Below are 23,672 nucleotides of genomic sequence, written 5' to 3'. Positions count from 1 at the left end.
GCCAAAAAAATGTTTGTATCCTTACTACATTACCAGAGATTTTTTTTATTCATTTATTTAGCAACTATTTTTTGAATTTCTACTGGGTGCTGGGCAATGTTCCAAAGGTTAGAAGTATGCAGATAGATAGGATTCCATTCTTATACTCTAAGAGTTTACAGCTTAATACAGGAAACTGATAAATAAACAAATACAAATTACTATGTTAAATGCACCTTCAATTCGGGGGCTGTGGGTTCTTTTTCTTTTCCTTCATATCCTTTTCTTTTCTTTTCTTTTCTTTTTTAATCAATTAATTTGTTTTGAGAGAGAGAGAGACAGAGCCAGAGACAGAGAAAGGGAGAGACAATCCCAAGAAGGCTCTGTGCTGTCAGTGTAGAGACGGGCTCAGGGTTCAAACTCATTAACCATGCCTTGAGATCATGACCTGAGCCAACATCAAGAGTTGGATGCTTAACCTACTGAGCCCACAGGTGCCCACAGGGCTGTGGTTTCTAAAAGAAATGCACTTAACCCAGGTCAGAGAGTGGAGGAGGTACAGAGAAGGTTTTAAGAGCTGAATTTGAAGAACCAACATGAATTAACTAGTGAAATAATTAACTAAGGAATTTCAACTTTATTATTAAGTTAAGAAGAGCTATATGGTAAGATTTGCATTTTGGAAACTAACTCTAACAATGAAGTGGAGAACGGATGGAAAGATGAGCAAACTAGATAAAAGAAGAAATAATAATACCCGTCGAAATCATTAGGTTGCTTTGTATGAAAATTAACTTCATTCCTTAGTTTACTGATTTATTTCTAATTTATTATTTTCTAGCCACGCAATGGAAGAAGGTCAGAAGGTTACATTTAAAATGGTATGTGCTTCTGGGTGTTGTATGGAAACCAATCTGACAATAAATTTCATATATTGAAAAAAAAAAAAGATAAAATAAAAAAAAAATGGTATGTGCTTCACAATTCAACCCAGTTTGAAAATTTCTGTCATTTTCAGATATTCACAAATTAAGCTTTGCTCAGTATATTTCTATTACTTGATTGTGTGTGCACATAAACATTAATAATATTAATATTAATAATGCACATACCATTTATAGGGGCCGTGGGGGCTTTATATGATGGAAAATGTCCGTATTTGAGGGACAGATGTGCTGCCATGTGTTCCTCAGACTGATGTGGGGAACAAAGGCAAAAGAAAAAGTTAAATTTCCTTACAACTTACAGCCCACTGACAAGTCCTTGAGACAGGCAGAGTGACCTTCTTCTAGGAACTCAACTGCCTCAATGTCAATACTTTGCTAAAGGCAAAAGAGAATCTTAGCTTAACATTAACCTCACTTCTAGGATCCTGTAAGTCTCCTTTAACATAAAAAAATTCCTTTAGAAATTTTCTTCATCTCTACCCCCTCCAGACATATATGTTAGCGACCATACTCCAAGCATATGGCCCCCTGATATACATCTGAAGGGTCTCATGATTAAGGTTTTACTAGACAGTAATAAATGACCTTTTCCTAACAACAGCTAGCCCCTCAAGGTCCTGGAAATCTTGCTTCCGAATTCCTTAGAGACTTACACTACCCCTAGCCCCCTCCCAATTTGAAAGTATATAATCAGCCACTCCTCACATCTGCAATGCAGCCTTTTCTGCTCACGGGTCCTGTCGGTGTTTGAATGAAACCCCATTTTTTGCACAAAAGATGCCTCAAGAATTTTTTTCCTGATCATTCCCCCCTGAACCCCAACATTTTCATATGAAGACTATACCACAATAGTCCTCACTGTTTCAGAGACATTGACCTTATCATCATTTATTGGGCAAGTAATATGTCAGAGGTTGTCTCTTATTGTGATGATCAGTGTCCACCATAATGGGCCAGAACTTACAGACTGAATGCATTTCTGTCTTCCAAGTGACCTGTATTCAAAGATTCTTTATAAAAGCTGTAATTTACCATTTCTAGAGAACTAAGAAAACGTGGGAAGACATGAGAGCGTGACTTCTACTTTGGGACTCAGTTTTCCACATCAATGTTGGAGATAGTAGACATCTCCAACATGGATAGCCCTACATATTTAATAAATTTGTTAATCCTAGTATCTTATTAGGCTGTGAATTTTGAAATTAAACCCAATGCAGTTTGATAAATTTACACCATGCAAATAAAAGTATATTCTATTAACTTTATATAATCTTAAATGCAGATTTTGTGCTTAGCATGTTTTTGCAAATATATTTTTCATATCACCATCTCAACCCTTAAATATATAGTTAGCTTAAAAATATTAAATTTCTTAATACTTTCTCATGAAAACAAAAATCAAAATGTACTATTTCTAACTAATGAAGATAATACCAAAAAATTTACAATATCTAGAAAATAAAGAGATAATAAAAATACTGCATGTTAAAACTTATGGGGCTCTGCCAAAGCCATATTCAGTAGAAAATACAAGGCTTTAAATACTGTCAAGCAAGAAAGAATGAGTGAATTAAGGATTTACTTTAAAAAGTTAAAAAACAACAACAAGGTGAACCTCAGGAGAACAAAAGGAAGAAAATTATAAAATGAAAAATGAAATTAATAAATTATAAAATAGTAAAACAGAATAATTGGTAAAGCAAAATCTGATTATTTGCAAAAAATAAAATAAAATAAACTAGCCTAACTGGCCCACCCTAATCAAGAAAAAAAAGGAGAAACCATAAACATGCAAAAATACAAATGAAAGTAAGGACATTAAAACAGATATAGAGGAAATGGAAACCATAAGAGAGTATTTTGTAAATCTTGTGCCTACCCATTTGAAAACCTGAATAAAATGGAGGATTGTCTGGTAAGGTAGATACTACCAAAATTGTCTTCAGAAGAAAGAAAAAAAATCTGAACAGACTAATGGCCTTTGGAAAAAATTGAAAACGTTATCTAGAAACTCCCTGCTCAAAAGTACTAGACCAATGGATTTTGAACTTTTACAGCTCAGCGATGGAAGAAAATCTCAAAATATTTTTTATGAAGCCAGCAAATACTAATACCAAAACCTTATAAAAGTAGTATATAAAAAGAAACTATAGGTCAATTCTATTTATAAATATCAATGCAAAAATGTTAAAGAAATACTAGTAAATTGCATTCAGCCGTATATTTTAAAAATTATATAACTCCAAAAAAGTGAAGTTTGTTCCAACAACTCAGGATGGTTCAACATCAGGAATTCTTTTACAATATGTTCACCATTAGAAGAAAAATTATTTAATCATCTCAAAATTCCACATCAATTTCTGATGTTTTATTTTATTTTTGTCCATTTTTTTTTTAACTTTAGAGAGATGGAGAGAGAGAGCTCGTGCACAAGCTGGGAGAGGACAGAGAGAGAGAGAGAGAGAGAGAGACAGAATCTTAAGCAGGCTTCACGCTTAGCATGGAGCCCAATCCCACAACCCTGGGATCATAACCTGAGCCAAAATCAAGAGTCAGACGCTCAACCAACTGAGCCATTCAGGCGTTCCCAATTTCTGATGTTTTAAAAGAACATCTCCTAGAAAGAGATGAATCTTTATTAACGTTATTTATATAATGGTCTCAAAGTCAGTAGCAGTCTTAATAGTAAAACACTTTGAAGAATTTCTGTTGAAATGTCAGGAACAAAACAGGGATGCTCTGTTACCTCTTATTTAATGTAGTTCTTATGCATTAGCCAATTCAGTAGACAAGAAAGAAATAAAAGAGACAAATATTGAAAAAGTGAAGAAAATTTTAATGTGCTCATGGGGCAAAATTAGGAACTTAAATTTTTGGACTATATTTGGCATTAATTCCTATTTTAGCAAAGGCCTGTTATATTCACATCAGAAATATGAACAAATATATTCTTTTAAAAAAATTTTTTAAGGTTTATTTTTGAGAGAGAGAGAGAAAGAGAGAGAGAGAGAGAGTATTTGTGTGAGCACGGGAGGGGCAGAGAGAGAAAGGAAGACACAGAATCCGAAGCAGGCTCCAGGCTCTGAACTGTCAGCACAGAGCCTGACATGGGGCTCGAACTCAGAACTATAAGATCATGACCTGAGCTGAAGTCAGATGCTTAACCGACTGAGCCACCCAGGTGCCCCTGAGCAAATATATTCTTAATTTTTTATTTTTTTAAGGAGCTAAGACCAAAGGGTCAATGGAAAAGAAGCTATGCTTTATAATATTACAAAGATAGAGATATTTATAAAATGTGGACAAAAAATAGTTTAATACTAATTGAAAAAAATGTCTGTGATTGTAACACCAAACCAAGTGGTAGAGTCTTCACAAATGTGAAATGGAGATTAATCTATGATTTGGTTAATTTAGTTAAAAATTCTCTCTGAATTTGACAAAAATTGCTTTATTTGGATTGTTTTCAAGATTAGGGTTTACACAGACTAACTTAAGATTTCGTTATATTGTGTCATAAACAGCTCAATAATCATTTTTTGTTTTTTTTCATCTGATTATATGAGATCTTTCTCTGTCTTGATGACTTCTATTTACTTAGAAAATGGTTAGACATTTTAAAAAATGGTTAGACATAAAATGGAATTTGATTTAATTGCACATACAAAAGGAAATAAATAAATGAGGAATAACTGTGCAAATTTTAAAATATTTTATTCTTAGATCTTACTGGCATCAATGAGCTTTAGGAAACCACTTTTATATAGTTAAATACTGTATAAAGTTTTGGGAAATACACATAGAACGAGTGTTCTATCAGAGAGAGATTAATAACTAAAACTATACAGACTGAAGAATAGCTGAGAAATGGCCCTGATGTCAATTTTATCATACATGAAGAAATATTTATAGAAATGTCTGTATGCTAACATTGCCTACCTCCTTCACAGACTCATTTATACTTGACTCTAAACTTAATTTTTGTTTTTATACAGGACCAACAATTTTCCACAGAAGCAGCAAAATGTTGACATTTTGTTTTCTTCTCAAAAACAATCCTTGCTAAACTTACTGTATTTGACAATCCCTGTGTTGTAAACATATTCAATAAAAGTTGGTTGAGATTATAAAATGTTTAATTTGTCAAAAATTTTAAAAATCTTAAAATATTTTTTTCTTAGATAATAAAGCTGTACATAATGATGTTCCTTAGATCCCTGCAGCTTTTGACAGTACAGTTGACCCTTGAACAACATGGGTTTGAATTGCAAGGTCCACTTATACAAGGACTTTTTCAAAAAATACAGTACAGTAATGTAAATGTATTTTCTCTTATTATTTTGTTAATAACACTTTCTTTTCTGTAGTTCACTTTATTGTAAGAATATAGCATATATTACATATAACATACAAAATATGTGTTAATCGATTATGTTATTGGTAAGGCATCTGGTCAACAGTAGGCTATTAGTAGTTAAGTTTGGGGAGGGTCAAAAGTTGTGCTAGGATTTTGATGCATGGGAGGACCCTCCTAACCCCTGTGTTATTCAGAGTCAACTGTACTGATACACATGCTTTTTTGTTATTTTTATTAAAGGCACTCAGAAGAGAGCTGACTTTTAATGAGCTGTTTTAGTTTATCCTATTTGGATTTCATCAGTGACAAAGTAACCAACTCTTATAATACCATAGTGTCCAGTAACTTACTCTCTTAGAATGTGAATACCAACTAAAACTACACTAGTTGAAGTTGGCCATGATCCATCAAATAGTCCAATAAGTAAGTTCTGATTTATCTGCTGTACAATAAATATCTGATTACTACAAACATATCAGGGGGTTAGCTTTTTCTACCAACAAGTAGTGTTCAACTTATCTCAAAATAAGCCATTTCACTCTGCAACATCTGAAAGGCAACCAGTGTCATCCATTACCAGAAAGAAAACAGTGTCACCAGTAGAGGATCATGAACACACTTGGAAAACATTTTACATCAAATTAGTGCTTATTGGACACAGAATTAACCTCAGATGGATGTTGAGATTATTTCCATTCAGGTTCCCCTGGGTTTTTCCCTTCTCACTTCCCTCTTGGATAACCTCCTCCACCACAAAGCAGGCTGGCTGGTTAGAGGAGGGTGACTCTAGAATAGGGAGGATTAGTAACTCAACTAGCTAGGGTTTTGGATGGTCAAAATAAAACCAGTTGAATATTAATTTAAGCAGCAGTTCCTCAGGCCTCTCAGAAATACAGAGAGACTTAGGTTATTTACATTTTAGGGTTCCCAGGATATAAAGAAAAAGGAAGAAGAAAAAATACCAAAACATGGTTACAAAAATTGTGGGATGTTCTACAATATTTTATATTTAACAAATTAATATTTTATATACAAACACAACATGTAGGCTACCAGGAGTATAAGATTTTCATTAAATATTAACTGGGCACTACAGGTGGAACGGTCTAATAGTGAACCCGAGTTTAAAATTGTGTCACTAAAAACATTTTTTTCTTCTTTTCCAAATCCTACCAGTATATCTCTGTGACCATGTATATAACCTTATTTGGTGATAATATCAAATATTTTCCTCACGTTCCTGGCAGCTACCAGTAAACATCCTTTCCTTAACCTAACCACCAAGGAATCCACCTGTGTAGGCTTTCTACGTAAAGCCAGAACTCCTGTCTTCTAAGGCAGTGGGTTTTTAGATAGGGGTGGAGAACCATTTGAGAATCTGATGAAAGCTCTGGTCCTAAACGCCCAAGACCCCCAACACAAACCTACGCATACAACGAAATGATGCACAATTGGGGTCTGTGAGCTAGTGGTCCCCTAAAATCCATCCAAATATAGTCTATGGGCTCCTCTGAAGGGTTCTCTCCCCAGGATTTGGTTCTTTCTTCATGAAGACAGGACTCAGGAGTTGAAGGGTGCCAGAGGCTCTGAGACAACGTGCCGATTTGGTGGTGGTGGAAGGAGGGATGGGAGGAATATGAGCACCAGTACTAACAGGTAAGGCACCACTCAGTACACAGGCCCCAGGCAGGACCTGGTGCATTCTCACAGCCAGCCCCTAGGCCACGCCTCCACGTTGCCCGGCAACAGAGCCGCGCTGGGTGCACCAGCGAAGGAGGCCCTTGTTCTCCCCTCCCCCTCCTGCCCCCTCTTCCGGGCGGTGGAAACCGCTAGGCCTTTGGCGGGCTCGCCTCCAACCTGAAGGAGACTTCGGGTGTCAGGAAGACACCGCCGCCACGTGACGAGCGAAGGGGAACACCATGCAGGTGGGCACGCAAAGGGGTCCCCGGCTAAACCTAGAGTGAGCACCAACGGGGAGGGAGGCCCACAGCGGGTGGATTCTAACGTTTGTTCGGGTAAGGGCTACGTTTTGTGTGCGTCTCTGTCAAGATTTGACCCCCAGGAGAATACCATTTCTCAACGCTCAAGACTTCTGTTTGTCTCTGGAAGAAGTTTTTAGAGTTTTTGGGATTGAATTTTACGCCTGCATCCTGGAAATCTTAACTGCTGCACTATTTCTCACTTGAGAAATAGACCAGCAACTGGAGCCCAAGTGTAAATCAGTTTAAGTATTAGGCACCGCTACCTTAAAAAAAGATCAGAACGGAAACCCAGGAGTTGCATCTGTCTCAAGAAAGACCAGCTGTCCCTGGAGTTTCTCCTACTGGATTGCAAAAAGCTCTGTTAGGCTTCCATTTAGTCCTTAGAAGGCTGCTCCTCTAACGCTTCCTTATTAAACCGAAGCCTGTGCCTTTGTTTCTTCTTTTATCAGAGTAAAATTCTCACTTTCTGACTTTCAGAAACAGCTTCTTCCCATCTGCTCCCCCAAATTAAAACCACTGTAATTTCTCTTGTTTTACATATTTTATTTTTATTTGCATATACTGTGTAAGTTATTAGAATATTTTGAGCATAAATTACACATAATTTTTAATGAATAGTCCTTTTGTGTTAATAATAGATTCCTAGCAAATACATTTTATCCAATCTGTAAAAACGTTGTGAATCTGTTTGGATTTATACCTGCTCTTCAAGAAATAAGCCAAAATATAATTGAGTGAAGTTAACAGCACGTTAACCTTTGTTCATTTATTCATCAATTTACTCGACATCCAGTTATTCAGTGTTTATGTTTAGTTCTGGACTTACTCTAAAAGAGCTTAGTATGGGGGAATAAGAGGGAGACAGATGTAACCATTTGTGGTATGATAAATGTCACAGTAGTTTTAACACAGAGATTGTGGTACCTATTTCTACTAGAAGAAATTTCATAGATAATTTCTAAAACTGAAGACAAGAATACATTAAAGAGCATTTACTGTTAAATCCCATTGTGATGAACTCCTAGATCAGTTAAGGAAGAGCAGAAAGGTATACATAAAACCATAAGAATGTGGTATCATGAATATCCAGAAAGACCATTTTAACAAGAAAGGAATGAGACAGTCTCTCCAATTCTGCTTAAGAGATCGAATACAATGAATATTCATTGAAATGAACAAGATGGTGCTTGTAGGTGACATTATCTAGAGCACTTTTGGTGGTATTAGAAGCAAAAGCTAACTTTGGAGTGGGTTGAAGAGTAAGTGGGAAGTGGGAGTGGTTATAGTTTATATAGACAATTGTTTCAAGAAGTTTAACTATGAAGGAGAAAAGAGAAGATGGTAGGGGATGTCAAGTCAAGTGCAGAGGGAGAGTTGGTCCAAATAATCTAGCTCACTATTACCAAAAATTCCAGCAATACCTTATTAAAAAAACTCCCTCTGCATACAAGTAAAAATACTGGCTAACACGTAAAACATATTTCCTTAAAAGCATCAAGGAGTAAGAAACTATGATAGTAGGATATGATGCTAAGAAACTATGAGACCAAAGTTGAAGGGAAACTGGAAAACCAGGTAAATGGATTTCCAGAACTCCAAAACCTCTTTTACCCTGAAGGCATTAGCAGTTTGTGTTTTGGTCCCAGGTGTAATCCACAGAGAAGGAACCAAAGGGGTATTGTCCACTAAAGTATGGAAGACTAATAGTATGAACAAGAGATAAACTCATGTTCAGGAGAATTCAGGGAAAGTTGTCTTGATGCTTAGTGAAACAGGGGAGAAAAAGAAAAGGAATAATACCTGTTCCCAAGAAGTTGTGGCCCAATACAGAAATCACATGGATTACAACCTAAGTTATATTGTCTGGGTGGTCCAGCAAACCTCAAATTATGAATTTGATATATATTAGTCATATACGTATATACATACACACGTAAAAATACCTTAGTGTCTATAAATGACTAGAAGAAATAAAAACTCCTCTGTAGAGGAATATATCTTTATCTTAGACCTCAAACAATTCCCTCAGGTAAGTTCTCAAGGACAGCAAACCGAAATCAGTCAAAAGTAACCAAGCACACAAGGAAACAGGGTACCATGAACATGAACCAACAAAAACAGACCTGTAGAGACTTTTGTTATCAGAATGATCAGAAACGGGTTCCAAAACAATTATGATTATTAGTTTAAAAAAGTAAAAGACTAGATTGAAATTATCTGCAGGACATAGTGAGCTTAAAATTTGATTAAGACATTTCTATACACTATAATGAATAATCCAAAAGAAAATTAAGAAAGCAATGGCCTGGATATTTGCATCGAAAAGAGTAAAATACTTAGGAATACATGTGACCAAGGAGGCAAAAGACTTGTACACTGAAAACTACAAAACATTGCTTAAATTAAAGAACACATAAGTAAAAAACATTCCATATTCTTGGATCGGAAGACTTAAATTGTTAATATGTCAATATTTCCCAAAACAATCTCCAGATTCAGTGTAATTCCTACCAAAATTCCAATGACATTTTTTGTAAAAACAGAAAAACACATCTTAAAATTCATATGAAATCGTAGGAGACCCAAAATAGCCCAAACAGTCTTTTAACAGATGAACAAAATTGCAGGACCCAATATCTGTTTTCAAAATATAGTAGCAGTATATGTGTATGTAAAGCAGCAGTAATCAAAACCATGTGGTATTGACAGACAGACAGACATATGAACCAATGGAATAGAATAGAGAGCCCAGAAAGAAACCCTCACATTTTGGTCAAACGATTTACAACAACAGTGCCAAAACCATTCAAGTGAAAGGCAAACTGGACATCCACATGCAAAAGAATGAAGTTGGGCTTCTAGCTCACATTATTAACAAAAATTAACTGAAAAAGGATCAAAGGACCCAGGGCCCAGGATAAGGGATTGCCAGGATCAGATCAACAGAAGCAGGATTCAGGGCTGAAGCAGCAAAGAATTGAAGACATGGAAAGAATTTGAAGACATCCAGGTAGCAAGGAAGGGTTCTCCAAGGCCTGAAGACTAAAGCAACACACTGACCTTTGGTACAATGTAAGTTCAGGGTGAAACTTTCTCTATAAGCCTCTAAAGAGGCTTAAGAGGTTTAGTGACTAAGAAATAGTACTCCTGGTTGACAACAGAAGCAAACCCTTTTTGAAGGAAATTTTCAGTTTGAACCCAAAAGCACCCACATTTTAAAAGAAATATGATCTCGGGGCGCCTGGGTGGCTCAGTCGGTTAAACGGCCGACTTCGGCTCAGGTCATGATCTCACGGTCCGTGGGTTCGAGCCCCGCGTCGGGCTCTGTGCTGAAAGCTCGGAGCCTGGAGCCTGTTTCGGATTCTGTGTCTCCCTCTCTCTGACCCTCCCCCGTTCATGCTCTGTCTCTCTCTGTCTCAAAAATAAATAAATGTTAAAAAAAAAAATTTAAAAGAAATATGATCTCAAAATAATCACATAAGAAGACTACTATGAATGTTAAACAAAGGCAAAAAAACCAACAGATTTAGATTTTTAAGGACTGCATAGTTTGCAATTGCCAAATACAAAATCCCTGTTATTGAAGTGTTCAAAGAAATGGAAAATGAGATTACAAAGCTGAGTTTATATAGGAAACTATCAAGAATGAACAAACAGCCTAAGTGTCCATTAAGAAATGAATGAATAAAGAAGATGTGGTATACACACACACACACACACACACACACACACACAGGAATATTATTCAGCCATAAAAAATGAAATATTGCCATTTGCAACAACATGGATGAATCAAGAGAGTATAATGCTAGGTGAAATAAGACAGAGAAAGGCAAATATCATATGATTTCACGAATATGTGGAACTTAGAGAAACAAATGAACTAAGAAAAAAAGAGATGAACCAAAAACCAAACTTTTAACTATAGAGAACGAACTGGTGGTTACCAAAGGGAAGGTGGTAGGGGGTGAATGGGTGAAGTAGATGATGGGATTAGGAGGATACTTACCACAATGAGGACTGAGTAATATGTGGAACTGTTGAATCACTGTATTGTACACCTGAAATTAATATAACACTGTATGTTAACTATACTGGCATTAAATTTTTAAATAAATGAATAAATAAATACTTAGATGAAAATACCAAAAAAAAAAATGACAGATAAGGGAATAGAAAGGAACTTCTAGAAATGGAGTAAAGCTGAAGTAAAAAGCTGAATGGACCTCTTAATTTCTTTGCTGAATACTAAACTAAAATTGTTTCTAAATTTTGCTATTATGAATACTGTGGTGAACATCAGAACAGGAATTTAAAAAAACTGTGTTTTATATATAGAGAGAGCGTGTACAAATGGGGGAAACGGATAGTGGGAGAGAGAGAATCTTAAGCAGGCTCCATGCTCAGCGTAGAGCATGACATGGAGCTTGATCCCATGACCTGAGCTTCAATCGAGAGTCAGAAGCTCAACCAACTGAGCCACCCAAGCACCCCTAGAACAGGGGTATTTTTTTACATTTTTGATTAATTTTTAATAAAGATTTCTAGAAGCTAAGAAAAAAATATAAAAGCCCTTGAATGGATAGGTATATTAGTTTTCTTTTACGATGTAGCTAAATAGCCCTGAATTTAGCAGCTTAAAACAACAAATATTTATTATCTCATAGTTTCTGGGGGTCAGAAATTTGTGAGTGGCTTAGTCAGGTGGCTCTGGCTCAAAGAGTAAATGAGAGTACAATTCAGATATCAGCTAGGGCTGCAGTATCTGCTTCCAACATGACTCACTCACATGACTGTTGGCAGGAGGCCTTGGTTTCCCACCACTTGGACTTTTTTTTTTTTTAACGTTTATTTATTTTTGAGACAGAGAGAGGCAGAGCATGAACGGGGGAGGGTCAGAGAAAGAGGGAGACACAGAATCTGAAACAGGCTCCAGGCTCTGAACTGTCAGCACAGAGCCCAACGCAGGGCTCGAACTCATGGACCGCAAGATCATGACCTGAGCCGAAGTTGGACGCTTAACCGACTGAGTCACCCAGGCGCCCCCACTTGGACTTTTCAATACGGCTTTTTCATGGAATGAATTGTGTCTCTCCAAAATTCATATGTTGAGACCCTAACCCCAAATGTGACTATATTTGGAAGTAGGATTCTTAAGGAGGTAATTAAGGTTAAATGAAGTCATAAGGGTAGGGACTGGTGTCCTTCTGACAATCTGAAAGGACTGGTATCCTTATGAGTAAGGGACACCAGAGTATTCTCTCTCTCAGTCTCTCTCTCTTTCTCTCTCTCTCTTTCTCTCCCTCCCTCCATCTTTCTCTGTGCACAGAGAAAAGTGCATGTGAGAACAGAGCAAGAAGGTGGCCACTTGAAAGCCAGGTTTCTCACTAGAAATCAACCCTGCCTGGTACCTTGATCTGGGACTTGCATCTTCCAGAACTGTGAGAAAATAAATTTCTATTTAAGCCACCCAGTCTTATATTCTGTTATGGAAGCCCACACAGACTAACACAGGCTGCTTGAGTGTCCTCACAACATGGCAGTTTCTTTTCCCCAGAGCAAGAGATGAATGTTTAAAATGCTTTAAATGCTGGAGGGGAAAACTGTCAAACCAAAATTCTATATCCAGCTAACCTATCCATCCAAAAAACTGGGGGAAAATAGTTATTTTCAGAAATATGAAAACTGGGAGAATTAGTTGCCAGCAGACCTTAACTATAAGAAATGCTTAAGGGTGTTTATTCGGGCTGAAGGGAAATGACACCAGAGTGAAAACTGGATCTAAAGAAAGGAGTGAAGAGCACCATATATGGTAAATATGTGGATAAGTACTAATAACTATATTTTTTCTCTTAATTCCCTTAACATTATAATTCTTTAAGGCAGAAATTATAACCTTGTATTATGGGTTTTCAAATATATGTAGATGTTAATATATTTAACAGCAGTAAAGCAAAGGATGGGATAGTGGTAAATGTAACTAGGCAAGGTTCCCATATTTTTTTTATTAAAAAAATCTTTTTAATGTTTATTTATTTTTGAAAGAGGGAGAGACAGCATGAGCAGGGGAGGGGCAGAGAAAGAGAGAGGGAGACACAGAACTGAAGTAGGCTTCAGCCTCTGAGCTGTCAGCACAGAGCCATCAGGCTCTAACTCATGAACCATGAGATCATGACCTGAGCTGAAGTTGGATGCGTAACCAACTGAGCCACCCAGGCACCCCCAATGTTCCCATATTTTATGTGAAGTAGTACAATATTAAATCTAGGTAGGCTGTAATAAGTTAAAGATACCCAATATAATTTCTAGAGCAATTATTAAAATCATAATGCAAAGGTGTATACCTAAAAAGCCAGTGGCAAACAATGATATTCTAAAAACTACTTAATTAACCAAAAGAAGGCAAGAAAGAAATAGAGGAACAAAAAAGTAAATGAGACTAAAACAGGAAAATAGTAGCTCTAAATCTAATATTAACAATTATATTAAATATTAATGGACTAAATACTTCAAAAGGCAGAGATTGTCAGAATGGAAAAGCAACACACAACTGTATACTGCTGAGACACTTTATTATTTTATTTTATTATTATTTTTTAAGATTTAAATTCCTGCATAGTTAACATATAGTGTTATATTAGTTTCATGGGTACAATATAGTGATTCAACAGTTCCATATATTACTCAGTGCTCATCAAGATGTGTACTCTTAATCCCCTTCACCTATTTCACCCGTCCCCACCCCACTCCCCCCTGGTAATCATCTGATTGTTCTCTATAGTTAAGAGTAGGTTTTTTGATTGGTCTTTTTTTGTTTGTTTCTTTCTTTCTTTCTTAAATTTGACATAAAAATGAAAGCATGTGGTATTTTTCTTTCTCTAATGGACTTATTTCATTTTAGCATTATACTCTCTATAGAGCCATCCGTGTTGTTGCAAATGGCAAGATTTCATTCTTTTTATGGATGAGTAATATTCCTTTGTGTGTGTGTACGTGTTTGTGTATCCCACTTCTTTATCCATTCAACTATTGACAGACACTTGGGGTGCTTCCATAGTTTGGCTATTATAAATAACGTTGCAAGAAACATTGGAGTGCATATATCCCTTCAAATTAGTATTTTCATATTCTTAATACACAATAGTGTGATTACTAGGTCATAGGATAGTTCTTGAGGAACCTCCATACTGTCTTCCACAGTGGGGGCACCAATTTACATAACCACCAACAAAGTGCAAGCCTTCCCTTTTTTCCCCATCCTTGCCAACACTTGCAATTTCTTATCTTTTTGATAATAGCCAGTCTGACAAGTGTGAGATTATATCTCATTGTGGTTTTGATTTGCATTTCCCTGATGATGAGTGATGTTGAGCATCTTTTCATTTGTCTGTTGGCCATCTGTACATCTTCTGTAGAGAAATGTCTGTTTATGTCTTCTGTTCATTTTTTAATTGCATTTTTTTGGTGTTGAACTATATAAGTTATTTGTAATTTTGGATACTAACACTTTTTTGGATATGTCATTTGCAAATATCTTTTCCCATTCAGTAGCTTGTTGTTTAGTTTTGTTGGCATTTCCTTTGGTGTACAGAAGCCTTTTATTTTGATGTAGTCCCAACAGTTTATTTTTTGCATTTGTTTCCCATGCCTCAGGGGACCTACCTAGAAAGATATTGCTATGGCCAGTGTCAGAGAAATTACTGTCTGTCCTGTCTAGGATTTTTATGGTTTCAGGTCTCACATTTAGGTACTTTATTCATTTCGAGTTTATTTTTATGTATGGTGTAAGAAAATGGCCTAGTTTCACTCTTTTGCATGTTGCTGTCTAGTTTTCCCAGCACCATTTGTTGAAGAGACTATCTTTCTCTCATTGCATATTTTTGCCTCCTTTGTCAATGATTGATTGACCATATAATTGTGGGTTTATTCCTGGACTTTCTATTCTGTTCCATTGACCTATGTGTCTAATTTTATGCCAGTGCCATACTGTTTTGATTACTACAGCTGTGTAATGAAACTTGAAGTCTGGAGTTGTGATACTTCCAGTTTTGTTTTTCTTTTTCAAGATTACTTTGGCTGACCCTGACCCTGAATAGGGTCTTTTGTTGTGCCATACAAATTTTAGGATTGTTTGTTCTAGTTCTGTGAAAAATGTTGGTATTTTGATAGAGATTGCATTAAATCTGTTGATTGCTTTGGGTAGTGTAGACCTTTTAACAATATTTGGTTTTCTAACTCATGAGCATGGAACATCTTTCCATTTCTTTGTGTCATCTTAAAAGAGACACAGTTTGAATACATAAAGCAGAACACATAAAGCAAAAACTAACATAATTCAAGGGATAAATAGACAAATCCACAATCATAATGTGAGATTTTAAAACCCCTCCTCTTAGTAATTGATAGAAAAACTAGATATAAAAATTGCTAACAAAATAGAAGATTTGAACAAACCTGTCAATCATCCATTGATTTATAGAGAAATATACCTATCAGTGGCAGAATGCATGCTTTTTTCAAGCATTCACTAAGATACATCATATACTGGGTCATAAAACAAGTCAATGCGTGTCAAAAAATCAAAATCTTAACAAAGTATGTTTTCTAACCAAAGAGAATTAAATTAGAAAGTATTAATAAGATACCTAGAAAAGTTGAAATTACTGGAAAATTAAACAACATCCTTCCAAATAACTAAGATGTCAGTAAAAAATTATAAAAGAGATTGGGAATATTTTTAATTGAATGATAATAATGGTACAGCAAACCAAAATTTGTAGGGTGCAGCTAAGAAAATTGTTAATGGGGAAATACATAGCTGTAAGTGGCTGTATTAGAAAAGAAAGGTTCATAGTCAATAATCTAAGCTTTACCTTAAGGTATAAAAAAAGAGCAAAATATAATTGGTAGGACCCTCATTTAAAATGTTTGTATTATCTGTCAAGAGTTTCAAGAGTTTCCCTTTTTCATTTCTAGTATTGGTTATTTGTGCCTTCTTGCTTTTTTTTTTTTTTTTTTTTTGGTCAGTTTTGGTAAGTGTTTATCAATTTCATTAATATTCTCTAAGAACCAATTTTTGGCCTTGTTAATCCTATTATATATTAATTTTTCAACTCATCAATTTCTACTTTCACTCTTTTTATCTTTGATTTATTTTGATTTTCTTTTTCCAACTTCTTTGGTTGGATGTTTACATCTTAATTTTTAAACTTTTCATTTTATAAAATATCAAATTAAGGATATAAAATTTATTTTATGAACTGCTTTAGTTGCAGCCCACATATTTTTTTGTTATATGGCTTTACTTTTTATCATTCAATTCCTAATGCTTTTAAATTCCCATTGTGTTTTTTTCTCTGACCCATGGATTATTTAGAAAGTGTTTTCTTAATTCCAAATATATGATGATCTCCTAGTTATCATTTTCTTGCTGATTTCTGTCTCTGGTCACAGTGCCGAAGTCTGTGAGCCTTTTTTAGATTTCTCAGCTTCTTGGCCTCTTCCATAATTGGTAGTTGATCCACGGGGAATGGCCTCAAACATGGAGCTCCTCTCTAGCTCTCCTTCTCATCTAAGATCTTCTCCTGATAATTTTCTTCACTGCCTTATTGATTCTCCAGTGCTTTCAGATTGATTTTCATCAATTTCGTTCAATTTTACTAGATGTTCTCAGCAAAAGGTTTGATTCAAATGATCTAGTCTACCATTACCAAGTGCAGAATTCCTACTGATGCTGGTATTTTATTATTAGGAGACATATAAAGAATAGGGATTGAAGATCTCAGGGATAGAGTGACCAGTAATAGACAAAGTGGGGACAGACAAACAAAACTTTGGCCAAAGAATAGGATGAAAGGAGAAATAAGATGATACTTGTCTGTCATTTATTATTGCATAACAAACTATAACAAACTTGGTGGCTTAAAACAACACATTTACTGTATCAGAGTTTTTATGGGTCTTGATCTAGGCTTTGCTTAGCTGGGCCCTCTTCTCCAGAGTCTCCCACAAGGTTGCAATGAAAGTGTCAGCCAAAGCTGGGGTCTTATTTATTTATTTGTTTATTCATTTATTTATTAATGTTTATTTGTTTTTGAGAGAGAGAGACAGAGAGAGACAGAATGTGAGTGGGGGAAGGGCAGAGAGAGAAAGAGGGAGACACAGAATCTGAAGCAGGCTCCAGGCTTTGAGCTGTCAGCACAGAGCCATCCGACTCTAACTTGTGAACCATGAGATCATGACCTGAGCTGAAGTTGGATGCTTAACTGACTGAATCACCCACATACTCCGCTGGGATCTCATTTAAAGGTACAACAGAGGAGGAATCCATTTTTAAGTTCATTTACATGGTATTTGGCAGAATTCAGTTCTTTGGGGCTATTTGACTAAGAACCTCAATGTCTAGCTGATTGTTGGTTACATTTCCCTTGTTGCATAGTTCTCTCCATAAGGCACTTCCCAATATAGCAGCTTGCTTTATCATAGCTAACCAGTGTGAAGAGTGCTGGCAAGATGGAAGTTATAATATTATGGAGAATAATAATAGAAATTACATTCTTTCATCTTTGCCATGTTCTGTTGGTTAGAAGCATGCCACAGTTCCCACCCATAGTCAAGGAGAGGGAGTTGTGCAGAGATGTGAATACCAGAATGTGGAGATCATTTAAGGTCATCAAATAATTTGTCACAGTATTTTCTCATATGTATAATTAAATTCTCCCTTCCTCTGGAAATATCAGGGGAAATGGATAGCAAACTAGAAATAAAAGAGTTAATATATTACAACCTCTGGAAAAGGAGCAAATAAAATATCGAAGGCTAAGTAACAAGGAAAACAAGGTTAGCTTTCATAGAAAGAGACTTTTTTTTATTATTTATTTTTGAGAGCAAGAGAGACAGAGTGTGAGTGGGGCAGGGGCAGAGAGCGAGGAAGACACAGAATCCAAAGCAGGCTCAAGGCTCCAAGCTGTCAGCACAGAGCCCGACGTGGGGATTGAACTTGCAGACCATGAGATCATGACCTGAGCCGAAGTTGGACATGCAGCCGTCTGAGCCACCCAGGCGCCCAGAAAGAAATTATTATTAGACAGAAATTAAACTATGGAAAAATTCCTAGCCTCTTCTAACATTTAACCTGGGAGTACGAGTCCCTTGAAGCTAATTGGTTGAAAAGAGAAGCGTGTTCACCTGGAGGTATTAAATGCCTATGTAGAAAAACAAAACAGTATTTTTGCATGATGTTAATTGGTTTTGCCTAATATAGTCATGAGAGAATTTTCCATGATTTATGAGTTTACTTCATTAATATTTGATATATGTGTTCCAAATTGATTTTTTATTAAACATCTCAGGGTAACTTTGAGGGTAGAGGATGTATCTTATCTATCAAAGTATGTAGTACCACTTGTGCTGGGAAGTGAGGAAAAAGTAGGCCACTTTGTTCTATACTTTGAAACTAATTATTCCGTTATCTGTAGAGTTCATGAACAATTGCATAGTTGAAAATGTTATATATCAATTTTACATGTACATATTAAAATGCACAACTGTGTTAATAGATTTTCTATTTTTTTATAGGATCCAAATGAAGATACAGAATGGAATGAAATTTTAAGAGATTTTGGCATTCTTCCTCCAAAAGAAGAGCCAAAAGATGAAATTGAAGAAATGGTTTTACATTTACAAAAAGAAGCAATGGGTATAGTTGTGCATTTAGTGGGCTGGATGAGGAGATAATGATAGAGAAAGTGTATTTCATAAACTAAGAGGGAGAGAAGACATTAGAAATCCCACCCATACTTTTGAAATTAGGGTGCTGACACCTAAAATTTTTAATTCATATGTCAAAAGTCACAAGCTAGTTAGTAACAGAGCTGAAACATCCTGGTTTATAACCTAGTGAGCTTTTTTCTCTGCCATCTTCCTCTACCTTGTGATTACCTTCTATTTTGATCATATATATAGTATGCATTATGTGTTAAGACTTTCAAGTACTTGGGAAGTCTAAATTTATGGTGTCTAACTGATGTTCACATCTACTTTAAATGTAGCCTGGTAGTTCTGTGAATTCAGAGCAGGAATCACAGTAAATAAAACCAAAGCAGTCAGCTATAAAATAGCTTTATATATTGGAGAACCTGCAACATTAAAGATATTCTTTATTTCTATTTATTTCTATATTGTTTTTTCTAACCATATGATTATAAAGTAAAAAATGAGTTCTAAATAATTCAGTTATCTAAAATTTATTTTGTTTTAGTTAAACCTTATGAAAAGATGACTCTTGCACAGTTGAAGGAAGCTGAAGATGAATTTGATGAAGAAGATATGAGAGCTATTGAAATATATAGGTATAGTGATTTATTTGGGCAACTTAAGAGTTTTTTTAATATTTATTTTTTTGAGAGAGAGAGAGAGAGAGGAACAGAGCATGAGCAGGGGAGGGGCAGAAAGAGAGGGAGACGCAGAATCAAGCTGGCTCCAGGCTTCAAGTTGTTAGCACAGAGCCTGATATGGGGCTTGAACTCACAGACCACAAGATCATGACCTGAGCTGAAATTGGATGCTTAATGGACTGAGCCACCCAGGTGCCCCAACTTATGAGTTTTTGAATGGAGAAGTATTATAAGAATGAAATTTAAAAGGCTCTATTTTTTTCTACAGAATAGATTTTTAAAAAGAACAAAAGTAATTTTTAAAAATTTTTATTTATTTTGAGAGAGAGAGAGCAGGTGAGCAGAGAAAAGGCAGAGAGAGAGGGAGAAAGAGAATCCCAATTGGGCTCCACACTGTCAGCACAGAGCCTGATGCAGGGCTTGATCTCACAAACTGTGCGATCATGGCCTAAGCCGAAATCAAGAGTTGGACACTTCCAGGTGCCCCAAGAACAAAACTAATTTTTAAGAACATTTTAATTTTTTAAAATTAAGCTTAATGCCCAGCATGAGGCTTGAACCCATGATCTTGAGATCAAGAGTCACATGCTCTACTAACTAAGCCAACCCGTACCCTTCAAGAACATTTTAAACCCACCTCACTTTATATAAGTGCAATAGTTTTTTTCCTGAATATTTTTTCCTTTGCTTAAGTAAAAAGCTATCCAGTAATACACAGTGGAACTTCATCAAGTTACATATAAGTAAAGTGGAAATATCAGTAAAAGGCCAATAAGAGCCACAGTTTTCCTTCTAGGATGATGTATATCATTTAATAAATAATTAATTACTACTCATAAATAAATTCTTTCTGAAATTAGAACAGGTATGTATATTTCCCAACTTATCCTGAAACTCAAGCCAGATAAAGAAATTTCAAAAACAGAATGGCACAGAAAAATATCTCTTATATATAGGATATATAGAATACATACGTATATAAAATATAGGCACAAAATTTTTAAACACAGTTTAGCAAATTAGGTCCAACAATTTAAAAAAAAGAACAATACATCCTGATCAAGTGGGATTGGTCCCAAGAATGCTGGCTTAACATGAAAAAAGCCCCAAGAAAAGTGAATTGGATTAGAAGTAGCAATAGTCTGGTAGCAATGAGTACACCTAGCTCTTAGCTCTTGTTTTACAAATGCTACTCTCTAATAATAGGAACCACTGTTCCTTGGAGGACTGCTTCATTCCACAGTGTGAGTTGAGAAAGTACAATATGAGTCAGGAGCATCATGTGGTGCCAGAAAGTAAAGAAATGCTGTAGAAAAAAAGTTTTTTAAAGGTATAGGAGCAAAACGAAAGATTTTTAAATGGTCATAGTTGGAACAACTTGAGCAACAAAATAAATAATCATAATACTGGATTATAAAATAAATATCCAGGACTCCCTTGTGATATAAATAACTGAAATGAACAAATTCAGAGAAAGTAACACTGAGGAAAATAGAAAAATCACCATCAGAACACCACAATAATAATTAATCCCCCATGGGCAAGATTTGCTGATAGATGCTGAAATGAGTCGGGAAATTTAAATAGAAACAGGATATTTTCATAATCTCAAAGTATCTCCCCCCAAATATTTAGTAATTATAAAAGAGGAAATAGTAAGTTTACAGTGTAGACTTTTGGCAGACTCCATCTTAGGAAATGACCAAGGTTAACATTACCAATAATATATTGGCATCAAGTAACTCCTGATATCATGCACTGTGGAGGACACATTACCTATGTAGTATCCTTGTCAATAATTTCATATCCTCAGTCTAATTATAAAAATATATCAGAGAAGCCCAAATTTGAGACATTTTCAAAAAACAACAGACTAGGTTCACATCAGGAAAGATGGCAGAATAGAAAGCTCTAGGGATCCATTTGTCCACCTAGATAATTATTGTACTAGAAGAAACAGTCTCAAGTGACAGCTTGGGAACTCTGGAGTCTATTTGAACACTTGTAGCTTCCAAGATAAAGTTTGGCTGGTAAACTGTAGTTAGTATTGGCTGATTTCAGTCCTTAGTGTGGTAATAGCTATCCATACCTTACCCCCAGCCCCATGGTAGGCAACTGTTTGGACAGCAGCCTGTGTTACTGAAAAAGCTTACTAAAGCCAGAGTGGACAGTAAAGACTTTGTCCTCAATATCAAGGTTCTGTGTTCTGATTATGAATTACTGCTTCTGAATGTGGAGATACAGGCACAAAGAGTGGTTGCTATGGTGTCAATTTTCACTGGCTCAGGTGGCTTCCAGAGGATATAAAGTAGCCACATCTGTTTGGTTGGTTGGTATTTGGACATTCAAAACAACTGTGTAAATGAAGGAATTTAGAAAGCCTTGGGAAAGACAAAAGCTCAGAAAGACCTGAGACAACCTTAATTCTTTCACCTCAGACTGATCTCTGGCACAGAGACACCATAAAGTAATAAAAAAATAAATCATGGAAGGTAGGGATCTGATTTCTTAGAGTTACCACATTTATAAGAATCCAGTGTTGTTTTCAAATTACAAGGCATACAAAGAAACATAAGTATTTCCAATTCAAAGTAACAAAAGAAATCGACACAAAGACAGGAAAGCATTATATGAACAAAGTGAGAATAACAATAAAGAGAGAAATTGTAAGAAGGAACCAAAAAGATATTCTAAGACTAAAAAGTACAATAAAAATTGAAATGAACATATACTAGAGAGCTTCAAAAATCAGATTTCAACAAGCTGAAGAAAGAACAAATTTGAAGAGAAGACAATTGAAATTATGGAGTCTGAGGAATAGAAGAAAAAAAGAATGAAGTGAACAGAGACTAACTGGCCTTGTGATACGCTAAGTGAGCCAACTTATGTGGTATAAGAGTCCCAGCAGAAGAAAAGAGAAAAGGGCAGAAATAATATTTGAAAAAATAATGTCTGAAAACCTCCCAAATTTAACAAAAGACACAAATCTCCAAATCCATGATGCTCAATGGGTTCCAAGTAGTATCAACTCAAAGAGACCCACACAAAGACACATCATAATCAACTATCAAAAGATAAAAACAAACTTGAAATCAGTGAGAGAGAAGTAAAGTGTCACATACAATGGACCTTTAATAAAACTGTCAGTTTCTCATCAGAAATCTTGGAGGCCAGAAAGCAGTGAATTGATATATTTTAATTGCTGCAAAACAACAACAATACCACACAAAACTACCAACTGAGAATTCTTCATTTGGCAAAACTGTTGCAAATGAAGGATAAATTAAGACATTAATTTAAGCTAAGTGAGTTTGTTACTACTAGAATTGCCCTAAAAAAGTAGTCGTTCTTGCTGAAGTTTAAGAGCACTAGACAGTAACTCAAAGCTTTATGAATGAGTAAGTAACATAAAGGTAACTACGTAAGCAAATATAAAAGCCAGAATCACTCAGCTTTTGGTTCTTAACTCTGTCTTTCCCTGTATGATTTAAAAGGCAAAGACATAAAACAGCAATTTTTTTTTCATAAAACAACAATTATAAGTTGATGTTGATGGACAATGTATAACAATGTAGTTTGTAACAATGACAGCATGAAAGAGGAGGGATGGAGGTGTATACAAGTGGAGCATTTGTCTAGTATTGAAACTAAGTTGGTATTATTCACAGTAGGTCATCATAAGATACTAATTTTAATCCTTAAGGTAAATGCTAAGAAAAAAACTAAAAGATTACAGAATGGAAAAGAAGAAGCAAATTAAAATGGCATATTACAAAAATCAACTAAATACAAAAAGAAACAGTGATGGAAGAATTGAGGGACAAAAAGCAAATAAGAAACACACAAAAGAGCTAAATGGCAGAAGTCCTTCATTAATAAGAATTGCTTTGTCGCATTGGTCCCAGCCTATTGAGAATGATATTGTTGGTGAGGAATGCCTGAGGGATTCATCTGGGCCTGTATTACTCACATTTTGTGGCTGCACTAGCCCTTTGGTTCTTATTATGATTGT

General features: G+C 35.6%; 2 protein-coding genes across 2 annotated transcripts in view; both read left to right on the top strand.

The window, feature by feature from the left end:
- The window catches only part of NMU (neuromedin U), a 38,054-nt gene extending 32,996 nt beyond the window's left edge, over window positions 1-5,058 (top strand). The window contains exons 9-10 of the mRNA XM_049630498.1: window positions 821-860; window positions 4,922-5,058. Of these exons, the coding sequence (XP_049486455.1) occupies window positions 821-856 (36 nt within the window). The 3' untranslated portion in view covers window positions 857-860; window positions 4,922-5,058. The remainder of the gene's footprint in view (window positions 1-820; window positions 861-4,921) is intronic.
- Window positions 5,059-7,077: 2,019 nt separating this feature from the next.
- PDCL2 (phosducin like 2) overlaps window positions 7,078-23,672 on the top strand; it is a 35,552-nt gene continuing 18,957 nt past the window's right edge. Inside the window, exons 1-3 of the mRNA XM_049630497.1 lie at window positions 7,078-7,208; window positions 18,843-18,963; window positions 19,525-19,615. Of these exons, the coding sequence (XP_049486454.1) occupies window positions 7,203-7,208; window positions 18,843-18,963; window positions 19,525-19,615 (218 nt within the window). The 5' untranslated portion in view covers window positions 7,078-7,202. The remainder of the gene's footprint in view (window positions 7,209-18,842; window positions 18,964-19,524; window positions 19,616-23,672) is intronic.

This window comes from Panthera uncia, chromosome B1 (assembly GCF_023721935.1).
Source record: "Panthera uncia isolate 11264 chromosome B1, Puncia_PCG_1.0, whole genome shotgun sequence".
NCBI classification, from domain to species: domain Eukaryota; kingdom Metazoa; phylum Chordata; class Mammalia; order Carnivora; family Felidae; genus Panthera; species Panthera uncia.
The sequence above is the reverse complement of the archived record's forward strand: the minus strand, read 5'-3'. Positions and strand labels throughout refer to the sequence as shown.